This window comes from Oncorhynchus gorbuscha, linkage group LG13 (assembly GCF_021184085.1).
Source record: "Oncorhynchus gorbuscha isolate QuinsamMale2020 ecotype Even-year linkage group LG13, OgorEven_v1.0, whole genome shotgun sequence".
Classification (NCBI taxonomy): domain Eukaryota; kingdom Metazoa; phylum Chordata; class Actinopteri; order Salmoniformes; family Salmonidae; genus Oncorhynchus; species Oncorhynchus gorbuscha.
In genome coordinates, this window is record NC_060185.1 from 53,649,066 (window position 1) to 53,670,436 (window position 21,371).

Below are 21,371 nucleotides of genomic sequence, written 5' to 3' on the forward strand. Positions count from 1 at the left end.
CAACTAGACAACAGACCATTGGCCAAACATACAAGTCAACGCCAATAAACTAAAAGTACCTTGATACATAGCAGCGGGACTTAGGGGTGTTGAGGATGCTCCAGCACCCCCTGAATAATCTGAATTGAAACAAAATATTAATCTGAAAATAAAAAAAGAATCAGAAAAGTAGTGCACTGGGCCTTTACTAGTATTTGAGGACCGATATAGACATATTTTCTTCAGTATCTCTGCTTTGGAAAAAAAGGTTGTTGTATAATTAAGGACAGTATCTTACAGGATTCAATTGTTGCTAATAGGCTAATGGGATCCAAAAAGAACAAAACCCTATCCTCAAACATTTACATCAAAAGGTGAAAAGTTATGGGCAAAGACACAAAACATCCACATTAAATTGAATATTTTTCTTGATCAAAAAACATGGAAAACAACTTTTTGTGCAGTATTAATTTACCATCCTTACAAACCAATTCATGTAAATGTAGGATGGTGTTAAATTGTCTGCAGATTTTGTGACTCTTTTGTTTCATGCAATTTTAAGAAAACACACAAATACTTTCATATAGTGTGAGTATGCATGGGGATTCTTAAACCGTTTTTATGCCCCTCCATGATTCTACAAATCTATACGACTGTCCATTTGCTGAGAGGATAGGAGTTAAATAGAAGACCATGGTTAGCTAACTTTAGCTTTAGCTATACAGCACTAGGCTAATTTTGCTTTATTTGGCTGGCTGAGCCTGACTGAGACTGCTGTTTACAGTCTGCTGCTTTGCCCTGTGCCTCATACTCTAGTGGGAGGGAGGGAATGGGAGGTGGGAGGAAGGGAGGGAGGGGGGAAAGGGGAGGGCTGACGTGTCAGTATAGTGTGTACCCCAGGATAAATATAGTCACACAACTATGCCACCATAGCATGTTAGCCCTCGTCATGCCAATGGGCCGTGGCTAAAAATTCCTGCCTGACCTTCACTCTTGGAAGGTACTGGTTGATCACAAGGCAGCACACAGCCACAGAGGCAGGCTGGAACTGACTGGGAGATATAGGAAGAGATTTGTGTGGATTAGCAAACAACCCAGTCTTTTAAACACACCTGTCTCTACAGACCCACTCTGGGTCAGTTCACCATGGAGCGTACACCCAGGGACAGACAGACGGAAGGATATTAAAGGATTTGTAGCGTGCATTTGTCCGACTTTTACAACCCTGGCCACTCTCCCTCCCTTCCCCACCATGGATGGCACGGCTGTGTGCTGGAGCAAGGCTAGTGTCATCGGCTTCATCAAGGGCCTGGGTAGGTGCTGGGCTGGGCTGGGTAGGTGCTGGACTGGGCTTGGTAAGTGCTAAGTTAGTTCTGGGCTTGGCTGGGTAGGTGTTAGACTAGGCTGGTTAGGTGCTGAGCTAGCCTGAGCTGGGTAGGTGCTGGATAGGTGCTGGGCTGGGTAGGGGCATGGCGCCGCTTAGTATGTGCTGAACTGTATAGGTGCTGAACTGTATAGGTGCTGGGTTGGGTAAGTGCTGGGCTGGGTAGGGCGCACGCTGGGTAGGTGCTGGGCTCAGTTGGGCTGGATAGGTGTATGGTAAGGTGTTGGGATGGGATGTGTTGGGCACAGCCAGGTTAGGTGCTTGGTTGTGGTGGCTAGAGACCAGTGTACGGCACTTGGCTTTGGTGGGCATGAGGATGAGAGTGTACTGTAAGCCATGCCAGATAGGCACACATGCTGGGCATTCCTGGCAGATAAAAAGTACATATAAGTATGCACCATGTGGATTATTAAAGCAGAGGCATGGACGACACCTCTACTGCAGCCAGCCCCACTCTCTGGCCCCTTCCCGACGCGTCGCTTGCTGCAATACTGTAACATACATTTCAGAAAGAAAATATTTACCATGTAGACTAAAATAAAAAGTCAAAATAAAAAGTAACACAATAAGAATAACAATAATGAGGCTATATACAGGGAGCACCGGTACTGAGTCAGTTTGCGGGAATACAGGCTTGTTGAGGTAATCTGTCCATGTAGGTGGGGGTGAGGTGACTGCATAGGTAACAAACAAACAGTGAGTAGCAGCAGTGTACAAAAGCGGGGGTCAATGTAAATTGTTCGGTGACGATTTTATGAATTTTTCAGCAGTCTTATGCCTTGGGGGTAGAAGCTGTTGAGGAGCCTTTTGGTCCTAGACCTGGCGCTCTAGTACCGCTTGCCGTGCGGTAGCAGAGAAAACAGTCGATAACTTGGATGATTGGAGTCTCTGACAATTTTATGGGCTTTCCTCTAACACAGCCTATTATATAGGTCCTAGATAGCAGGAAGCTTGGCCTCAGTGATGTACTGGGCCATTCGCACTACCCTCTGTAGTGCCTTACGGTCAGATGCCAAGCAGTTGCCATACTATGCGATGATGCAATCGGTCAGGATGCTCTTGATGGTGCAGCTGTAGAACCTTTTGAGAATCTTGGGATCCATGCCATATCTTTTCAGTAAACGGTTTTGTTGTGCACTGTTCATGACTGTCTTGGTATGTTTGGACCATGATAGTTCATTGGTGATGTGGACACCAAGGAACTTGAAACTCTCGATCCGCTCCACTACAGCCCCATCGATGTTATTGTGGGCCTGTTCGGCCCGCCTTTTCCTGTAGTCCACGATCAGCTCCTTAGTCTTGCTCACATTGAGGGAGAGGTTGTTGTCATGGCACCACACTGACAGTTCTCTGACCACCTCCCTATAGGCCGTGTCATCGTTGTCGGTGATCAGGCCTACCACTGTTGTGTCGTCAGCAAATTGAATGACCAAATTGGTGACGCAGATACTAAGCTATGGAATTGTTTTGCTAGCACAGACTGGAATTTGTTCCGGAATTCTTCCAATGGCATTGAGGAATACACCACATCAGTCACTGGCTACATCAATAAGTACATTGATGACGTCCCCCACAGTGACCTTACATACATACCCCAACCTGAAGCCATGGATTACAGGCAACATCCGCAAAAGTGTAGAGGGTAGAGCTGCCGGGTAGAGTTGCCGTTTTCAAGGAGCGTGAATTGTGCTGCACCATCTTTGACGCTCGTCAGATGTGGTAGGGCTTGCAAACTATTACAGTCTCCAAAGGGAAGCACAGCCGCTCACTGCCCAGTGACCCGAGCCTACTAGATAAGCTAAATTATTCTATGTTCACTTCGAGGCAAGCAACACTGAAGCATGCCTGAGAGCATCAGCTGCTCTGTACGACTATGTGATCACGCTCTCTGTAGCCAATATGAGTAAGACCTTTAAACAGGTCAAAATTCACAAGGCTGCAGGGCCAGACTGATTACCAGGACGTGTACTCCGAGCATGCGCTGACAAACTGGCAAGTATCTTCACTGACATTTTCAACCTGTCTCTGACTGAGTCTGTCATACCAACATGTTTCAAGCAGATTGCTATAGTTCCTATGCCCACGAACACTAAGGTAACTTGCCTAAATGACTACCGACCCGTAGCACTCACGTCTGTAGCCATTAAGTGCTTTGAAAGGCTGGTCATGGGTAATATCAAAACCATTTTCCCAGAAACCCTAGACCAACACCAATTTGCATACCACTCTAACAGATGCACAATCTCTATTGCACTCCACACTGCACTTTCTCACTTGGACAAAAGGAAGAACTATGTGAATGCTATTCATTGACTCATTGACTATTCAGCTCAGTGTTCAACACCAGAGTGTCCTCAAAGCTCATCACTGAGCTAAGGACTCTGGGACTAAACACCTCCCTCTGCAACTGGATCCTGGACTTCCTGACGGGCTGTCCCCAGGTGGTAAGGGTAGGTATCAACACATCTGTCACGCTGATCCTTAACACTGGGGCCATCATTAAGTTTTCAGACGACACAACAGTGGTAGGCCTGATCATCAATAACGATGAGACAGCCTATAAGGAGGTGGTCAGAGACCTAGCCGTGTGGTGCCAGGATAACAACCTCTCCCTCAACATGATCAAGACAAAGGAGATGATTTTGGACTACAGGAAAAGGAGGGCCGAGTACACCCCCATTCTCATCAACGGGGCTGTAGTGGAGCAGGTTGAGAGCTTCAAGTTCCTTGGTTTCCACATCAAAATAGATTACCGACCACTTCGAATCTCACCATACCTTCTCCGCTATGCAATCTGGTTTCAGAGCTGGTCATGGGTGCACCTCAGCCACGCTCAAGGTCCTAAACGATATCATAACCGTCATCGATAAGACACCTTACTATGCAGCTGTTTTCATTGACCTGGCTAAGGCTTTCGACTCTGTCAATCACAACATTCTTATTGGCAGACTAAAAAGCCTTGGTTTCTCAAATGACTGCCTAACCTGGTTCACCAACTACTTCTCAGACAGAGTTCAGTGTGTCAAATCGGAAGGCCTGTTGTCCGGACCTCTGGCAGTCTCTATGGGGGTGCCACAGGGTTCAATCCTCAGGGCGATTCTCTTCTCTGTATACATCAATGATGTCGCTCTCGCTGCTTGTGATTCTTTGATCCACCCCTTTGATCCATTCTTTGATGCACGCTCTTCAACCTTTCGCTTCCCGCACCTGCCCGCCCGTCCAGCATCACTACTCTGGACGGTTCTGACTTAGAATATGTGGAGAACTACAAATACCTAGGTGTCTGGTTAGACTGTAAACTCTCCTTCCAAAGTCACATTCAACATCTCCAATACAAAATTAAATCTAGAATCGGCTTCCTATTTCGCAACAAAGCATCCTTCACTCATGCTGTTAAACTGACCATCCAACCCATCCTCGACTTCGGCGATGTCATTTACAAAATAGCCTCCAACACTCTACTCAACAAATTGGATGCAGTCTATCACAGTGCCATCCATTTTGTCACCAAAGCCCCATATACTACCCACCACTGCGACCTGTATGCTCTCGTTGGCTGGTCCTTGCTTCATACTCGTCGCCAAACCCACTGGCTACAGGTTATCTACAAGTTTCTGCTAGGTAAAGCCCCACCTTATCTTAGCCCACTGGTCACCATTGCAGCACCCACGCGTAGCACGCACTACAGCCGGTATATTTCACTGGTTACCCCCAAAGCCAATTCTTCCTTTGGCCGCCTCTCCTTCCAGTTCTCTGCTGCCATGACTGGAACGAACTGCAAAAATCACTGAAGCTGGAGACTCATATCTGCCTCACTAGCTTTAAGAACCAGCTGTCAGAGCAGCTCACAGATCACTGCACCTGTACATAGCTCATCTGTAAATAGCCCATCCAATCTACCTCATCCCCATACTGTTTTTATTTATTTATCCATCTTGCTCCTTTGCACCCCAGTATCTCTACTTGCACATCCTACCATTCCAGTGTTTAATTGCTATATTGTATTTACTTTGCCACCATGGCCTATTACTTGCCTTTACCTCTCTTACCCTACCTCATTTGCACATGCTGTATATAGATTGTTCTACTGTATTATTGATTGTATGTTTGTTTATTCCATGTGTAACTCTGTGTTGTTGCATGTGTCGAACTGCTTTGCTTTATCTTGGCCAGGTCACAAATGCAAACGAGAACTTGTTCTCAACTAGCCTACCTGGTTGTATGAAGGTGAAATAAAAAATAAAACATTCTGTATCTCCTGTCATTTCATAACTGCGTCAAAATACCCCCCAAATATCTTACAAAATATGTATGCAAGTCAGTTCAATGATTTGTTAATTTAGTTTTACCAAAATAATGTAAATCCAGCATAATATGTTGCTCAAAATGTAAGTATCTTTCATGAAGAGAGAGACAATAGTGATTGAACTCATTGTCCGTTTTTGGTTTTAATCTCCTTGCATTTCCTATCTCACCACATGACTCTGTTTTTAGAAGATTGTGGGTAATTCAACATTTTCAGTCGACTATGATTCTTTCACACAATGTTTCTTTCCTATGCATGTTTGAAGAAATCAAAGTATATTTCTATATTGCTATTAATCTTGAGGTGCAATGAGGTGCAATGATTCATGACGAACGAATATCAAAACCATCAGATAAATTGATGTTCAATGAGGACAGCACCCATTCCATACATTCATGATTGTCAATTGATTTTAGGGACGAGAAAATGGGTCGTCGTAAATGGTGGCGAAAAGTGAGGACTAAATGGAGAAAATGGTGAAGGATGAATTGGTTTAAGTGGAATTGGTCAGAGTGACCAGGAACAGTATGATGTTGATTTCGTAGAGCAAAAGGAGAACGCTCTGTGGCTCTGCAATATGTCGACGTATGATGTTGACAGCTATGATTTTCAGAGTAGGGCACCGGTTAAAGGTGTCATCTCTGATGTCTCGTTGGACATAGAGCCTGTGTGGTTTAGGGATAACATTCCGGGAGTGGTAGACTCACATCGCTTGAATTGAATGATAGATGGAAAGAAGGAGCAAAGCCTATTGGTTTTACTGTTGTTTGATGAAGTGGTTCTCCCAACTTATATAATACTTGGATATATGAGTTATGAGGTGAGACCGTATGTCCAAACCATATATATATATATATATGTATATATATATATATAAAATCTATATATATATATAAAATCTATATATATAAAATCTATATATATATATAAAATCTATATATATATAAAATCATTTATTTATTTTTACTACCCCGTACAGTATGTGGTGGCAATACACCATATGAGTGCCAATAAACCTCAAAGAAGAAGAAGGTGATTGTCAATGGATGGCACAACATTAAGGAGAAAAGCTACAAAAGATGATGGACGTCAACGGTAAGATAGTGGACAGGGAAGAAAAGGAGGAAAGTGGAACCTATTATGAGTAAATATGGAGTGGGGGAATGCACAACCCTTCTAGAAGATCTGATGAAGGGGAAGATAGGTGCCGGGATGACCGCCGAGAAGAAGCTGAGTGCAGAGGGAAGTGGTGTGGTGAGGAAGGTTGGAGTCGAGTGCAAAAAGACAGAGACATGCTCCAGTAGCTTAGTGATGGAACCTGACGAGAGTGAGGATGAAGTACCTGTGGGGGTAGGTGCAGTGAGGACCATCGAGTTTGAGCCTCATCCCGATGATGACAAGAATGAATCTGGCCCAGTGGGAGTGAGATTTAATGGAAAGAATGGATCCTTGTATTCTGGCTGATTCATATGTGATGTCAGGTTGGGTGGAGAAGAGGTTGAGGACTGTTGAGTCGGTGAAAGTAACTCGATGTCGACTCGTGATGATGTATTGTGTTTCTTCCGTCCAGAAAAGTGCTCCGGGTGCTGTGGACCACTCGACTAGGGACAAGAACTGTGACTTGCTTTGCTCATAGGAGCAGGGCGCCATTGAAAAGAGTGATAACGGGGGTGTTATTAAGTGTTTAGGAGGATCAGCTGAAATAGAACTCAGACCCGGTGGAGAGCGTGGTGAAATGGAGAAGATATTGTCTGATGCAGTCTTTCCATGACAAGGTCAAGTTAGGATGTTCAGTTATTCCATGAGAGCTTTTGTTCTGAAAATACTAAGCTTTTTTAGGTGCCAAGCTTATGGTCATGTTGCAGCAGTGTGTAGGAGGGAGATTCCTAGATGTGAGAAGTGTGAAGGAGGGCATGAGACGAAGGAATGTGTAATATCGGTAGAGAAAGTTGTGTGTGTTAGCTCTGGGGGTGCCCATGGGGCTGGAGATTGGAGGTGTCTAGTGAGAGAAAGGCAGGTTGAGATTGCCAAGGTCGGAGTAGTACAAACAGTGTCATATGCTGAAGCAGTGAGGAGAGTGGTGGAGGAAGATTGGGTACATGGTGAGGGATCCTGAAAGGATTCTTGTGAGTAAGCAGAGACCTATAGAGAGGGCTGGGAATAGTATGTGCTTCAGTAAGATGGGTTTCATAGCATTCATAGCCATGTTTGTCAACTGTACTGCAGAAATGGAATGTCACAGGAAATAGAGGTTGTGGTGGCAGCTGCAGAGAAGTTCTTGGGATTGCGAGGTTTTACTGCAGAAGAGTTGCGGGGGGTGTAGAGTGGTAATGTTTTGTCCTTCCAGACCATTGGCCTGGAGTAAGATTAGATAGGGTTAAATAGTGGAATGGGGTGGTATTTTGTATTACTATAATGGATTGTACAGTAGGTGGCGTATATACACCAATAGGTGTAGTCTGCCCTTTAGCCTAGAAGAAGAAGCACAACAAGTGCCGAATCCTCAGTTCTTGCAGTTCAACCTCCAATTACTGCTGGTGGTTTGAACACTGTGCTTGACAATGCCTGACAAATAACATATAATGGCAAATTATCAAATAAATAGAACAATGTTAAACATTTAGACACTTCTGAAAATGTGATCTAATTCTGCACTAGACAGGACTAAAAACTTAATAATGGTGTTTAGAAGCTTTAGAGGGAGGAAACGACACCAAAAGAGAAGGTATCTAATTTTGCACTAAATAGGACTAGTGTTTTCAACCTTTTCTGTTAATACTCCCAGTCCCTGGCAAGGTGCTGCACAATACTTGAGTAAGTGGTGTTCGAACACACCATGTAATGTTTCAAAACGTCTCGGGATGATGTGGTTCAATATTTAAGGTTAAGGTTCCATCTCCTTCAAGTTGGTGGCAGCCCAGTTTCCACTAGTTTTTGTGTTACAACAATGTAATTCATGTTTCCGAGAGTGTATTCTGGGGTTGAAATCATACTTTATGTCAGAGTGAGAGTGTTACAAAGTAGCAAAATCACATTGAGGTCAACGTTGGGATCAAGGTTGAGATAATGTTGTGTGGTGATTGTGTTGTCTGGGATTCTTCATCAGCCTGAGGCCATGGAGAAGGCTTTTGTAGCCAACTAGAGAGTCTGGGATTTGATATGTGACTGATCTGCTTTAATGGCCCCTGATACTAACAATAAACACTGTGTAGTAAGGCTGCCACTGCTAGCTAACTGTCCACTCTTATCTATCACACACACACACACACACACACACACACACACACACACACACACACACACACACACACACACACACACACACACACACACACACACACACACACACACACACACACACACACACACACACACACACACACACACACACACACACACACACAATTCTATCCAGCAGATATACCCCAGTTCACTGACCTAGAAGTATAATTCTGGGTTGAGGTAATCCATGCTAAGGGAACATTTCACACCCCTATTAGGCGTTAGCAGAAGGCTCTTTGGCTATTTCTAGCAACATTTTCTGTTTATGGGGAGTTGAAGTGAAACAGTGAAACTGTGAGGTAAAGTCAAACGAATGTGTCAATTGTTTATGTGTTTTATGGGCCGGGCCAAGCCGTCAGTGATTAAACTCAGGCCTGTATCACAGCGTTGGCTGAATGACGGTCACATGTAAGAGATTTCTTTCCTCAGAGGGCAATGACATCTTGAATAGCAGATGAAAACACCAGCTGCTAGCAGCTAGCTGGTAGCAGTTTTAATTTCCCTAGCCAGCCACAGATGAGGTCAGATCAGCTGGCTAATGCAGTGGAGCATTGGGAGAGATGCTCCAGCTTGTTATCCTCTCCTCTACTCTCTGCTGGAGTTATTTTCTCCCTGCCGGGAATTTAATCAAATATTAAATGCTGCAGCAAATGCATGGCTTGTCCTCCCACGGTATCCAGTGGGCAAAATTTGGCATATGATGTATAGATATCTTTTTCATGACAACATCAAAATGTACTGCGAACGACGTCATATTTTGGTTATTATCTTGTCAGTTACAACCAAATAAAAATGTTTTTTTCTTGTTGCTGAAAAGATGTTAAATGCAAAAATACTAGCGAAATGCATAGCATTACCAGGTATTATTATTTTTTACATGGACGATACATTGGAGATAATATACTACAACTGCTAAAAATAATAGAACACCATGAAACATCTAAGAAGCAAAGGCCTATTTTTTCTAGCAGATTTTGAAAAGGCCTTTGATAAAGTAAGACTGGATTATATTTAGAAATTCATGGAATTTTCTATTTCAGTGAGTCTCTTAGAAAATGGGTAAAGGTATTGTATAGTAACGCCAGGTGTAAAATAGTAAATAGAGGCTACTTCTCAGAGTTTTGAATTGTCAAGAGGAGTTAAACAAGGGTGTCCACTGTTACCATATCTATTCGTTATGACCATTGAAATGCTAGCTATTAAAATCAGATCAAATAAAAACATTAGAGGATTAGAAATCCAAGGCTGAAAAACAAAGGTGTCTGCTGATGACTCAAGTTTTATTTTACGTCCTTAAGCTAGATCCCTGCAATGTCTCATTGAAGATATGGATGACTTTTCTGGACTCTCTGTACTCTGTCTCATTTTTGATTGTTTGAAAATGAAACCTTTTTCAATTTCATCCCCCCTGAAAAGACATAACAAATATTATGGTTGAACTTAAATGTGCTTGTTCATAAAATATCTGTATTCATGGGAAAGATGTTTGAAAGGGGTATTTTGTTTTAAATTATATCGTAAATTGGAATGGTAGAGTTATGTCTTTCATGGAGTTATCAGAATTGTATGGGAAGGTCTGCTCAATCCAAGATGACAACCAATTGACTACACCAATACCCCAAAATGGAGGAGGGTGACAGCGGGAGAAGGTAGGGAACTGGTCTGTCTGCCCAACATAAAGGGTCAAAATTGGCGGATGAATAAAAAAATAATTAAAAAGAAAGTATATCAGTTTCATTTGAGGACCAGGATGTTAACAGCTGTGCCATACAGATTGCAAAAGAGTTGGGAAGAGATTTTTGATGTACCGATTCCATGGTATGAGTTGATATATAAAATATAAAATATATATAAAAAGTGTATTTCAGAAATAAAAATGTACAGAATTCTTATCATCAACAAGATGTTAAATATTTTGGGCATACAATCATCGCAGATCTGCAGATTTTGTTGTGAGGATACAGAATCAATAGACCATTTGTTTTGGTATTGTCCTCAACCTGTTTCTGGTCTCTGGTTCAGGAATGGCTGAAAAAACATAACATTAATCTAAAATTGACCATAGAAATAGCATTGTTGGGAGATCTGGAGAGACCTGGTCAGTCAATTACTAATATACTAATACTCTTAGTAAAAGTATTAGGTGCGGGTGTTTGTACGCGTGTACACATTGTAACGGTTTTGACTTGAGGTTATTATTTATAGGGGTGCCAGGTAGGTTGTGCCTACCAGAGAAAACATTGGTTTCTCCTTTTAGTTTGGGTGGGAATGAGTCCCATCTGGTCCGTCAAGTCTACACCAATACAAAGGACTTATGTAAAAGTCAGGATGGAAATAAACTTTTCATAAACCCTTAAAACATTGGAAAGAACTTCAAAAACAACTATACTCTTTTGCGTGGGTTGTATTAACAACATCAATGATTACACACACATATAATAATATAACACAATGAGTTCTGGTTCCTCCAGAAATGTCCTGTACATCGGGCCTAAAAAGAGTCCTGCCCGGTAGAGTTCAGGGAACTCAAGTGACTTCTGTCACGCAATGTTTGTCCGTTCATTCCGTGTAGCATAAACCCAGTATTAATCATACCATCAATAGAACAATAAGTTTACCACAGAACTTTAAAGCGTATCACTCTTAATAAGTCCTCAACTACAACTACATAAATCACAGTATACATCACATCAAAACAAATGAAATACCATATACAAAAAGGTGGTAATCAGTCGGTCAGTCAGACAATCCAATCCGCCAATAGATCTCCCGCGGAGAAAGGCCACGAAGAACGGAGGAGGTGTAGTCCAGGGACGCAAAGAGTGGATCCGATCCTGGGTAAACTCTATTAGGCAACAAAACACACGTTTAACGGCAACAAAACAACGGAATAGAGAAGCTTCGGGAACTGAGGGTTGAACACATCCTCAGTCACGTCTCCATCACAACCCCCACTTTTGCGCAGCTGATACTGGCTATTTAATTGGGAATTAAAGGGAAAGCGCCCTATTGGAAGGAGCTGCACTGAGACGGTTCAGAAAAATTCAGGGCCGTCACACACCCCCTCCCCTGGAAAAAGCCGACCATTGCCCTGGAAGGCACATCTTGGTCGGGGAAACCGAGAAAGGTCTCCTCATCGCTTTCCTCTACAAAAATATTCATTACTTTTTGGAGCTCACGCTCCTCAGCTGAGGGGTCACAGGCCTTAAGGTGCGAGACTTCTGGGTCTGGGAATCCGAGAAAAGTCTCCTCACTTTCCTCTTCAAAGATATCCAGGACCTTGCGGCGCTCAATCGCCTCCATTTCCTCAGCCGAGGGGTAACAGGCCTTAAGGCGTGAGACATGAACAACGCGCATATCTTCACCTGTGTCCTCTTTCACCACTCGGTAGTTCAAAGGGCCCATCTGCTCCACAATCCTATATGGTCCTTGCCATTTAGGAGCGAGCTTGGCCGAGAAGAATTGTTCAGCTTTCGAGTAAGGATGAGAGCGAAGCCACACCCGATCACGAAGCTGGAACTGCATGTCTCGTCTGTTCTTATCATAATTTCTCTTCTGCTTGAGTCGAGCCTGGATCATGTTCTTTGAGACAAGAGCTCTCAAGTCATGGAGATGGCCTACCTGGTCATAGCAAGCAGCATCTGGAGTAAGCTGCTGGGGCTGTAGCACCATATCCAAGGGTCCTCTGAGAGGACGACTTAGGTTCAGCTCTGCAGGTGTGACTCCAGTGGACTCTTGCACAGCAGAATTCAGGGCAAATCGAAACTCATGAAGGTGCTTGTCCCAGTGTTTGTGCTGGGTCCCTACATAGGAAGCAATCATTGTCTTCAAGGTTCGATTTACTCTCTCAGTGAGATTGGTCTGTGGGTGATAGGCCGTGGTCAACTTCTGCCTCAGGTTCCATCTTTGGCAGGTCTCCTCAAAGAGATCAGAGACAAATTGGGAACCTCGATCAGACAGGATGTAATCAGGCACTCCCCAGCGAGTCAGGATCTCTTTCGTAAGGGTGTTAGAGACGGTCCTTGCTGTGGCCTGACGCAGGGAAAAGAGTTTCACCCACTTTGAATAGTAATCAACAAAAACAAGTATGTACACATTCTGATTGGAGCTTCTAGGAAATGGACCCATCAAATCCACTCCTAACATTTCCCAAGGTCGGGTAACCACCGTTTGCTGCAACTTGCCAGCAGGCTTTCTACCTTCTGGTTTGTACATTTGACAAACCTGACAATTTCGGATGTGTGACTTCACATCCATGCTCAGATGTGGCCAGTAGAGTAACGCTTGCAACCGCTTGTAGGTTTTGAACCTGCCCAAATGACCAGCTAATGGGTCTTCATGGAAATGTTGAAGCAGTTGTAGGTGTAGAGTGTCCGGTATGTACATTTGGTAGAGTGTTCTGTGAGGTAGTTGTACGACTCGGTAGACTTTATCTTCAATGATGGTCAGCTTTGTGGTAGGATTGACCATCTTTTCTCCATCTTCCAGGATAGTCTGGTACAAAGCCTGTACTTCTGGATCATCCTGTTGAGCTTTCCATATTGCCTCATCAGAGATGGGAAAGTCTGTTTTGGGCGAGTCTCGACTGCTTGACAGGACAGTAGCACATGTAAGATCAGGGCCACCGTTATCACAAGTAGGAGCTCTGGACAAGGCATCTGGAACAGTGTTGTATTTTCCTTTCCTGTATTCCACTGCAAATGTGAACTCTTGCAACCGTAGAGCCCATCTTATGAGTCTGGTGCTTGGTTTGTTGGTCTTGAACACCCACACAAGGGAGGAATGGTCAGTGACCACAGTGAAGTGTCTTCCCTCCAAGTAGTACCTCCACTTTTCCAAAGCCCAGACCACTGCAAGGCACTCTTGCTCTGTTGTGGAGTAGTTCCGTTCTGCTCCATTCAATGTCCGACTGGCGAACGCTAGCACTTCTTCAGTGCCAAGTCCAGTCTGTTGGACTAGGACAGCACCAAGTCCAACATCACTTGCATCAGTGTAAACAACAAAAGGGCAATCAAAGTTGGGATGACCTAAAATGGGAGGTGTGACGAGATGTCGTTTCAGGGTTTCAAAGGAAGTCTGGCACTCTGCCGTCCATTGGAATTTCGCTCCTTTTCGCTTCATCGCGTTGAGGGGTTCTGCCACCTGGGAGAAGTTCGACACAAACCGATGGTACCATCCCGCCATACCAAGGAACCGTTGAAGGGCCTTGAGTGTAGTTGGCACAGGGAAGTCTTGTACAGCCTTTGTCTTTTCAGGATCCACATGAATGCCGTCGAAAGACACAATATGGCCAAGGAACTTCAGGGAGGTTTGGCAGAAGTTGCTCTTCTTCATATTTAAGGTCAGACCAGCTTCTCTTAGCTTGTCCAACACTGCTTGAAGATCTTGAAAGTGTCTTTCTCTGTTCTGAGAGTAGATAATTATATCGTCCAGGTAGACGAAACAGATCTTCCCTTTGAGCTCACCTAACGCAATCTCCATGAGTCTTTGGAAAGTGGCAGGGGCATTCTTTAATCCAAAGGGCATCACCTTAAAGGAAAACAAGCCCTCGGCACAGACAAACGCAGTCTTGTCCTTGCTTTCCTGGTCCATCTCAACCTGCCAATAACCACTATTGAGGTCAAGGGTAGTGAACACAACAGCGCCAGACAATGACTCCAGGATCTCATGGATGGTAGGAAGAGGATAGGCATCAGTCTGAGAAACATTGTTGGTCTTCCTATAGTCCACACAAAATCTAAGACCACCAGTCTTTTTTGGGATGAGGACAACAGGAGCAGCCCAGGGAGAGGAGGAACGTTCTATTATATCTTGGGTTAACATATCATTTATGAGTCCCTTTTGGATGATTAGCTTCGCTGGGGACAAACGATATGGCTTTTGCTTGATCGGCATTTCCTGTGTAAGGAATATTTTGTGCTTCAGGAGCCTGGTGCGTCCCAGCTTTGAAGTACATACATCAGCATTATTCTGCAGCTGTTCCAACAGCCTTAACTCCTCTGGCTGTTCCAGCTGAGCTCTTCTCACAGCCTGTAAAAGGAGATCGTCAGAAGGATTATCAAGGGTTAGTGGTACCGGAGCAACGGCAGAGAAGAGTGCCACATTTGAACCCCAATCATGTAACTTTTTAGCTTCTGATTGGTGCGGTATTAACTGAAAGGAAGGGGATGTCGATGGGGGGGCGTAGGCAGTGACTCTTGGGGTTTCAGCTCTGGTTAAAGCACCCAGAGAAGGATGGTCATTGCTGCGAAGAGAGTTAGGTGTGTTGGCCTGTTGTGATTTGTGGTTTCTGGAAGGGTTTACTTGATACGGTCTTGGACATGTAGCTGAAGAATGTCCCTTTTGGCTACATCTCCAACAGAACATGAGAGAGGTCTTGGCTGGAGACTCTGGCTGTTGTTGATGGTCTGTCTTGGGCAACTGTTTGGGTGTCTGTTTCTTTCTCTGGTCATATTGCTGTTGGCATTCTCTGTCCTTCTCAAACTGCTGTCCCAAGCGAACCAGTCCATCGACAGTGGTGACTGTAGCATGGCCTTGTCTTGGCTGTTCAGAGGTGCTAGCTTGGCCCTCAGTGGTCTGAACAGAAGTGGACACCAGAGAAACTCTGTGTAAGGAGTTATGCCTAATGGAGGCCATGTCCACAGACACGTCATCCAACATTTTAACACAATTAGAGAGTTCTCTCTGCAAGTGGCCTACAGTGTTAACCATGGGAGAAAAAACAGAATTAACGTCCTTGAGGACCTCAGTGTGGTGATGTTGCAGGCGCCATTGGAGAGTGGCAGTGAGTTGGTTTCGTTGGTAGTCAAACTGCCTGTCCAGGGCACCAGTAATTTCCCGTCTTCCACTCTCACTGAGCTCTGTCAGCATGTGGGTTAGAGTGCTCAGTGAGTTTCTGAATTCCATGGCACTCTGTTGTTGCTCTTCCCTCAGACATTTGAAATTATGGTGGATAAGAGTTTGGAGATGTTGTTGAGTCCGACGAATATCAAGGATGTCACCTTGAAGTTGTAAGACTACAACCTCTGGAGATAAACCAGACAATGGAGGAAGGTTGGGTGTCAGAGGGAGGGCTAGCTCAGTACTTCCACACAGATCCATGTCAATAAGTGAGTAACTGGTTAGACCTCCTGTGGCCTGTGGCTCAGGCCGGGCATTCAGATTCCCAGAGCTCTGGCCCAAAGCAACTCCATTATCTCCATTCACATTATGATTTGCGTTGTCAGCTTGATGGTCAGAATGGCCCTGTGTATTCCCATTGACAGGTATGACATGGATGAGCACATTATCTTGGGGTGAATCCATTGTTTTAATTCCACACAAAATATTTGCTTTGGTTAGTTCTCAATGTTGAGCTGTCCCATCTGGGGTGCCATTTTTTATGTAACGGTTTTGACTTGAGGTTATTATTTATAGGGGTGCCAGGTAGGTTGTGCCTACCAGAGAAAACATTGGTTTCTCCTTTTAGTTTGGGTGGGAATGAGTCCCATCTGGGGTGCCATTTTTTATGTAACGGTTTTGACTTGAGGTTATTATTTATAGGGGTGCCAGGTAGGTTGTGCCTACCAGAGAAAACATTGGTTTCTCCTTTTAGTTTGGGTGGGAATGAGTCCCATCTGGTCCGTCAAGTCTACACCAATACAAAGGACTTATGTAAAAGTCAGGATGGAAATAAACTTTTCATAAACCCTTAAAACATTGGAAAGAACTTCAAAAACAACTATACTCTTTTGCGTGGGTTGTATTAACAACATCAATGATTACACACACATATAATAATATAACACAAAGAGTTCTGGTTCCTCCAGAAATGTCCTGTACATCGGGCCTAAAAAGAGTCCTGCCCGGTAGAGTTCAGGGAACTCAAGTGACTTCTGTCACGCAATGTTTGTCCGTTCATTCCGTGTAGCATAAACCCAGTATTAATCATACCATCAATAGAACAATAAGTTTACCACAGAACTTTAAAGCGTATCACTCTTAATAAGTCCTCAACTACAACTACATAAATCACAGTATACATCACATCAAAACAAATGAAATACCGTATACAAAAAGGTGGTAATCAGTCGGTCAGTCAGACAATCCAATCCGCCAATAGATCTCCCGCGGAGAAAGGCCACGAAGAACGGAGGAGGTGTAGTCCAGGGACGCAAAGAGTGGATCCGATCCTGGGTAAACTCTATTAGGCAACAAAACACACGTTTAACGGCAACAAAACAACGGAATAGAGAAGCTTTGGGAACTGAGGGTTGAACACATCCTCAGTCACGTCTCCATCACAACCCCCACTTTTGCGCAGCTGATACTGGCTATTTAATTGGGAATTAAAGGGAAAGCGCCCTATTGGAAGGAGCTGCACTGAGACGGTTCAGAAAAATTCAGGGCCGTCACAACATGCATATACAGACACTCGCATTTAAACTCACACTTGTGCACATACACGGACACACACACATACTGTACATACACACATGTAAATAGTGCCATACACTCGAATGTATTCAGTTGGGCTTTGCTGTTATTATTTTTGTTGTCCTTGCTGTCTTATGTTTTTGCATTGTTTTCTGTTTTCATTTGTTTTTCTCTTTTCGTCATTTAGTTGGTTGTTGTTGCAATGCTGGTGGGACGGTGACTCGGGGGGGGGGGGGGGGGGGGGTCTTGAATGGTTGAGGTGCAGCTCTCGGGGAACTGTGGGGAGGGGGACTTCGGAGGGCTTGTGGCATGGCGGTTGGTATCTTGGGCTGGTGGCATTGACCCTGGTTGCTTCTGTGGGTCGCTCTGTATGGGAGTCTGTTAGCCAGCAGCATACTGCCCTGCATACCACTGCTGGCTTGCTTCTGAAGCTAAGCAGGGTTGGTCCTGGTCAGTACCTGGATGAGAGACCAGATGCTGCTGGAGGTGGTGTTGGAGGGCCAGTAGGAGGCACTCTTTCCTCTGGTCTAAAAATATTATCCCAATGCTCCAGGGCAGTGATTGGGGACATTGCCCTGTGTAGGGTGCCGTCTTTCGAATGGGACGTTAAACGGGTGTCCTGACTCTCTGAGATCATTAAAGATCACATGGCACTTATCGTAAGAGTAAGGGTGTTAACCCCAGTGTCCTGGCTAAATTCCCAATCTGACCCTCAAACCATCACGGTCACCTAATAATCCCCAGTTTACAATTAACTCATTCATCCCCCTCCTCTCCCCTGTAACTATTCCCCAGGTCGTTGCTGCAAATGAGAACGTGTTCACAGTCAACTTACCTGATAAAATAACAGATAAATAAAAGTTAGATGACTGAATGTAATGTAAATGTTGAGTGGCTTCACTGCAAGTACTGTAGAATGGATGTTTTAATATTCAATAAAAAATAAAAGAAATTGAAAAAAATTGAATTAAAAATCAAATAAAACATAAAAGTTAACTAAACAACCTGACTAAAACGTCCTAAACGACGGAGTACACTACTAGCAACAGTACATTGCTGCTCTTACACAATTACAGGTAGAATATGTCAAATGTACGTAATTTCCTAACCTGTGTGTTGTGGTGTGTCCCCAGCGTCTCCAGTGGGAACCGGATACAGTAAGCCACCCATCCCTCCAGTGCTGAGTCCCCAAGGAGACAAGGGTCCTCCAGCCATGATGCCCATTAGCATCGACCCGGAGAGCCGGCCTGGGGAGTATGTCCTCAAGAGCCTGTTCGTAAACTTCACCACGCTGTCCGAGCGCAAGATACGTATCATCATGGCCGAGCCGCTGGTGAGTCAACCTGTTTGCCCTGTATATCTATCTGTTTGTCTGTCCATCTGTCCATCCGTGTCTGTCTGTGTCCATCTGTCCGTCCATATGCCACAGCTGTAAACCAGGTGCTGTTAAAGCTACAGTCTAACTTTGTTGCCTTACAAAAGTTTGGAAACACCTTCTAATTCAAATCAAATCACATTTTATTTGTCACATGCGCCGAATACAACCGTACTGTGAAATGCTCACTTCAAGCCCTTTTAACCAACAATGCAGTTCATAAAATATTAACTAAATAAATAAAAGTATTTTTTCAAAAAGTTAAACAAGAAATGTAAATAACAATAAAGAGGCTATATACAGGGGGTACTGTACACAAGTCAATGTGCTTGGGTGTCAATGTCAATAGCCTGGGTGGCCATTTAATTAGTTCAGTTGTTCAGCAGTCTTATGGCTTGGGGATAGAAGCTGTTAATGTGCCTTTTGGTCCTAGACTTGGCACTCTGGTACCGCTTGCTGTGCGGTAGCAAAGAGAACAGACAATTCTTTGGGCCTTCCTCAGACACTGCCTAGTATATCAGTCCTGGATATTAGAAAGCTTGGCCCCAGTGATATACTGGGCCGTACGCACCACTCTCTGTAGTGCCTTACGGTCGGATGCTGAGCAGTTGCTATACCTAGCGGTGATGCAACCAGTCAGGATGCTCTCGATGATGTAGAACTTTATGAGGATCTGGGGACCCATGCCAAATCTTTTCAGCATTCCGAGGGGGAAAAGGTGTTGTCGTACCCGCTTCACAACTGTCTTGGTGTGTTTGAACCATGATAGTTTGTTGGGGATGTGAATACCAAGGAACTTGAAACTCTCGACCTGCTCCACTTCTGTCCCTTTGATGTTAATGGGGGCCCGTTCGGACCTCCTTTTCCTTTAGTCCACGATCAGCTCCTTTGTCTTGCACACATCAAGGGGTTTTCTTTATTTTTTAATAATAATAATAAATAATAATATATGCCATTTAGCAGACGCTTTTATCCAAAGCGACTTACAGTCATGTGTGCATACATTCTACGTATGGGTGGTCCCGGGGATCGAACCCACTACCCTGGCGTTACAAGCGCCATGCTCTACCAACTGAGCTACAGAAGGACCACAATGTTCTACATTGTAGAATAATAGCAGAGACATCAACTATGAAATAACACATATGGAATCATGTAGTAACCAAAAAAGTGTTAAACAAATCAAAATATTATTGTAGAAAAGGCCCATGGAGTTGGTGGAATACTCCTTTAATTCATTGCCATTTACTCAGCTGGGCCAGGGGCGCTTTAATTAGGTCAGGTGGAAATGTCCTACAGATCTCAACTCCATAAAAGGAGGAAATTGCCATCGCCTGATCTCGCTGCTTTCTCTTCCCTAAATCCATCTGATCCAGAAGTTCTGTGCGTCCATGAATCCACCACAGACTACTCAGTAAATATACCACTTTATGGTTAAAGGAATTCCTGCCTCAGTCTCATACATTCCTCTGTCACCTGACACATGACCACCTGTTCACCTTCACTGTCAGTCATCCTACCTGTCCAGCAACCCACACAGATTCCACTAATCTTTCAATTATTTATATTTGAGGTTCTTCAAAGTAGCCAACCTTTGCCTTGATGACAGCTTTGCACGCTCTTGGCATTCTCTCAACCAACTTCATGAGGAATGCTTTTCCAAGAGTCAGGCTGCATCATATTGGGATTGGGAGTCCCATAGGGCGGCCGGGGTAGGCTGTCATTGTAAATAAGAATTTGTTCTTAACTGACTTGCCTAGTTAAATAAAGGTTAAATAAATAAAAATTCTAAATAAAGCAGTTCCAACATATGCTGAGCACTTGTTGGCTGCTTTATCTTCACTCTGCTATCCAACGCATCCCAAACCATCTCAATTGGGTTGAGGTTGGGTGATTGTGGAGGCCAGGTCATCTGATGCAGCACTCCATCACTCTCTTTCTTGGTCAAATAGCCCTTGCACAGCCTGGAGTTATTTTTTGGTTAATTGTCTTGTTGAAATATAAATAATAGTCCCACTAAACACAAACCAGATGGGATGGCATATCACTGCAGAAGGCTTCGGTAGCCATACTGGTTAAGTGTGCCTTGAATTCTAAATAAATCAAGAACAGTGTCACCAGCAAAGCACCCCAACACCATCACACCTCCTCCTCCATGCTTCACGGTGGGAACCACTCATGTGGAGATCATCCGTTCACCTACTCTGCCGCTCTAATGTCCATTGCTCGTGTTTCTTTGCCCAAGCAAGTCTCTTCTTCTCATTGGTTTCCTTTAGTAGTGGTATCTTTGTAGCAATTCGATCATGAAGGTCTGATTCACACAATCTCCCCTGAACAGTCGATGTTGAGATGTGTCTGTTACTTGAACTCTGTGAAGCATTTATTTGGGCTGCAATCTGAGGTGCAGTTAACTCTAATGAACTTATCCTCTGCAGCAGAGGTAACTCTGGGTCTTTCTTTCCTGTGGCGGTCCTTATGAGAGCCAGTTTCATCAAAGCATTTGTTGGTTTTTGCGACTGCGCTTGAAGAAACGTTAAAGTTCTTGAAATTTTCCGCATTGACTGACCTTCATGTCTTAAAGTAATGATGGACTGTCGTTTTTCTTTGCTTATTTGAGCTGTTCTTGCCAT

General features: G+C 44.0%; 1 protein-coding gene across 9 annotated transcripts in view; it reads left to right on the plus strand.

The window, feature by feature from the left end:
* LOC123993159 (protein furry homolog) overlaps positions 1-21,371 on the plus strand; it is a 208,333-nt gene that overhangs the window by 27,863 nt on the left and 159,099 nt on the right. For 8 of the 9 annotated variants that reach the window (XR_006831382.1, XR_006831384.1, XR_006831383.1 and 5 more), the window contains exon 2: positions 18,500-18,699. Coding sequence is in view for 6 of the 9 variants with exons in the window: in XM_046295005.1 (XP_046150961.1) it covers positions 18,500-18,699 (200 nt within the window). In the remaining 3 variants the exon portion in view is untranslated. Of the gene's footprint in view, positions 1-1,011; positions 1,293-18,499; positions 18,700-21,371 lie in introns of those variants that run through there. The other variant, XM_046295009.1, reaches the window with a different exon arrangement.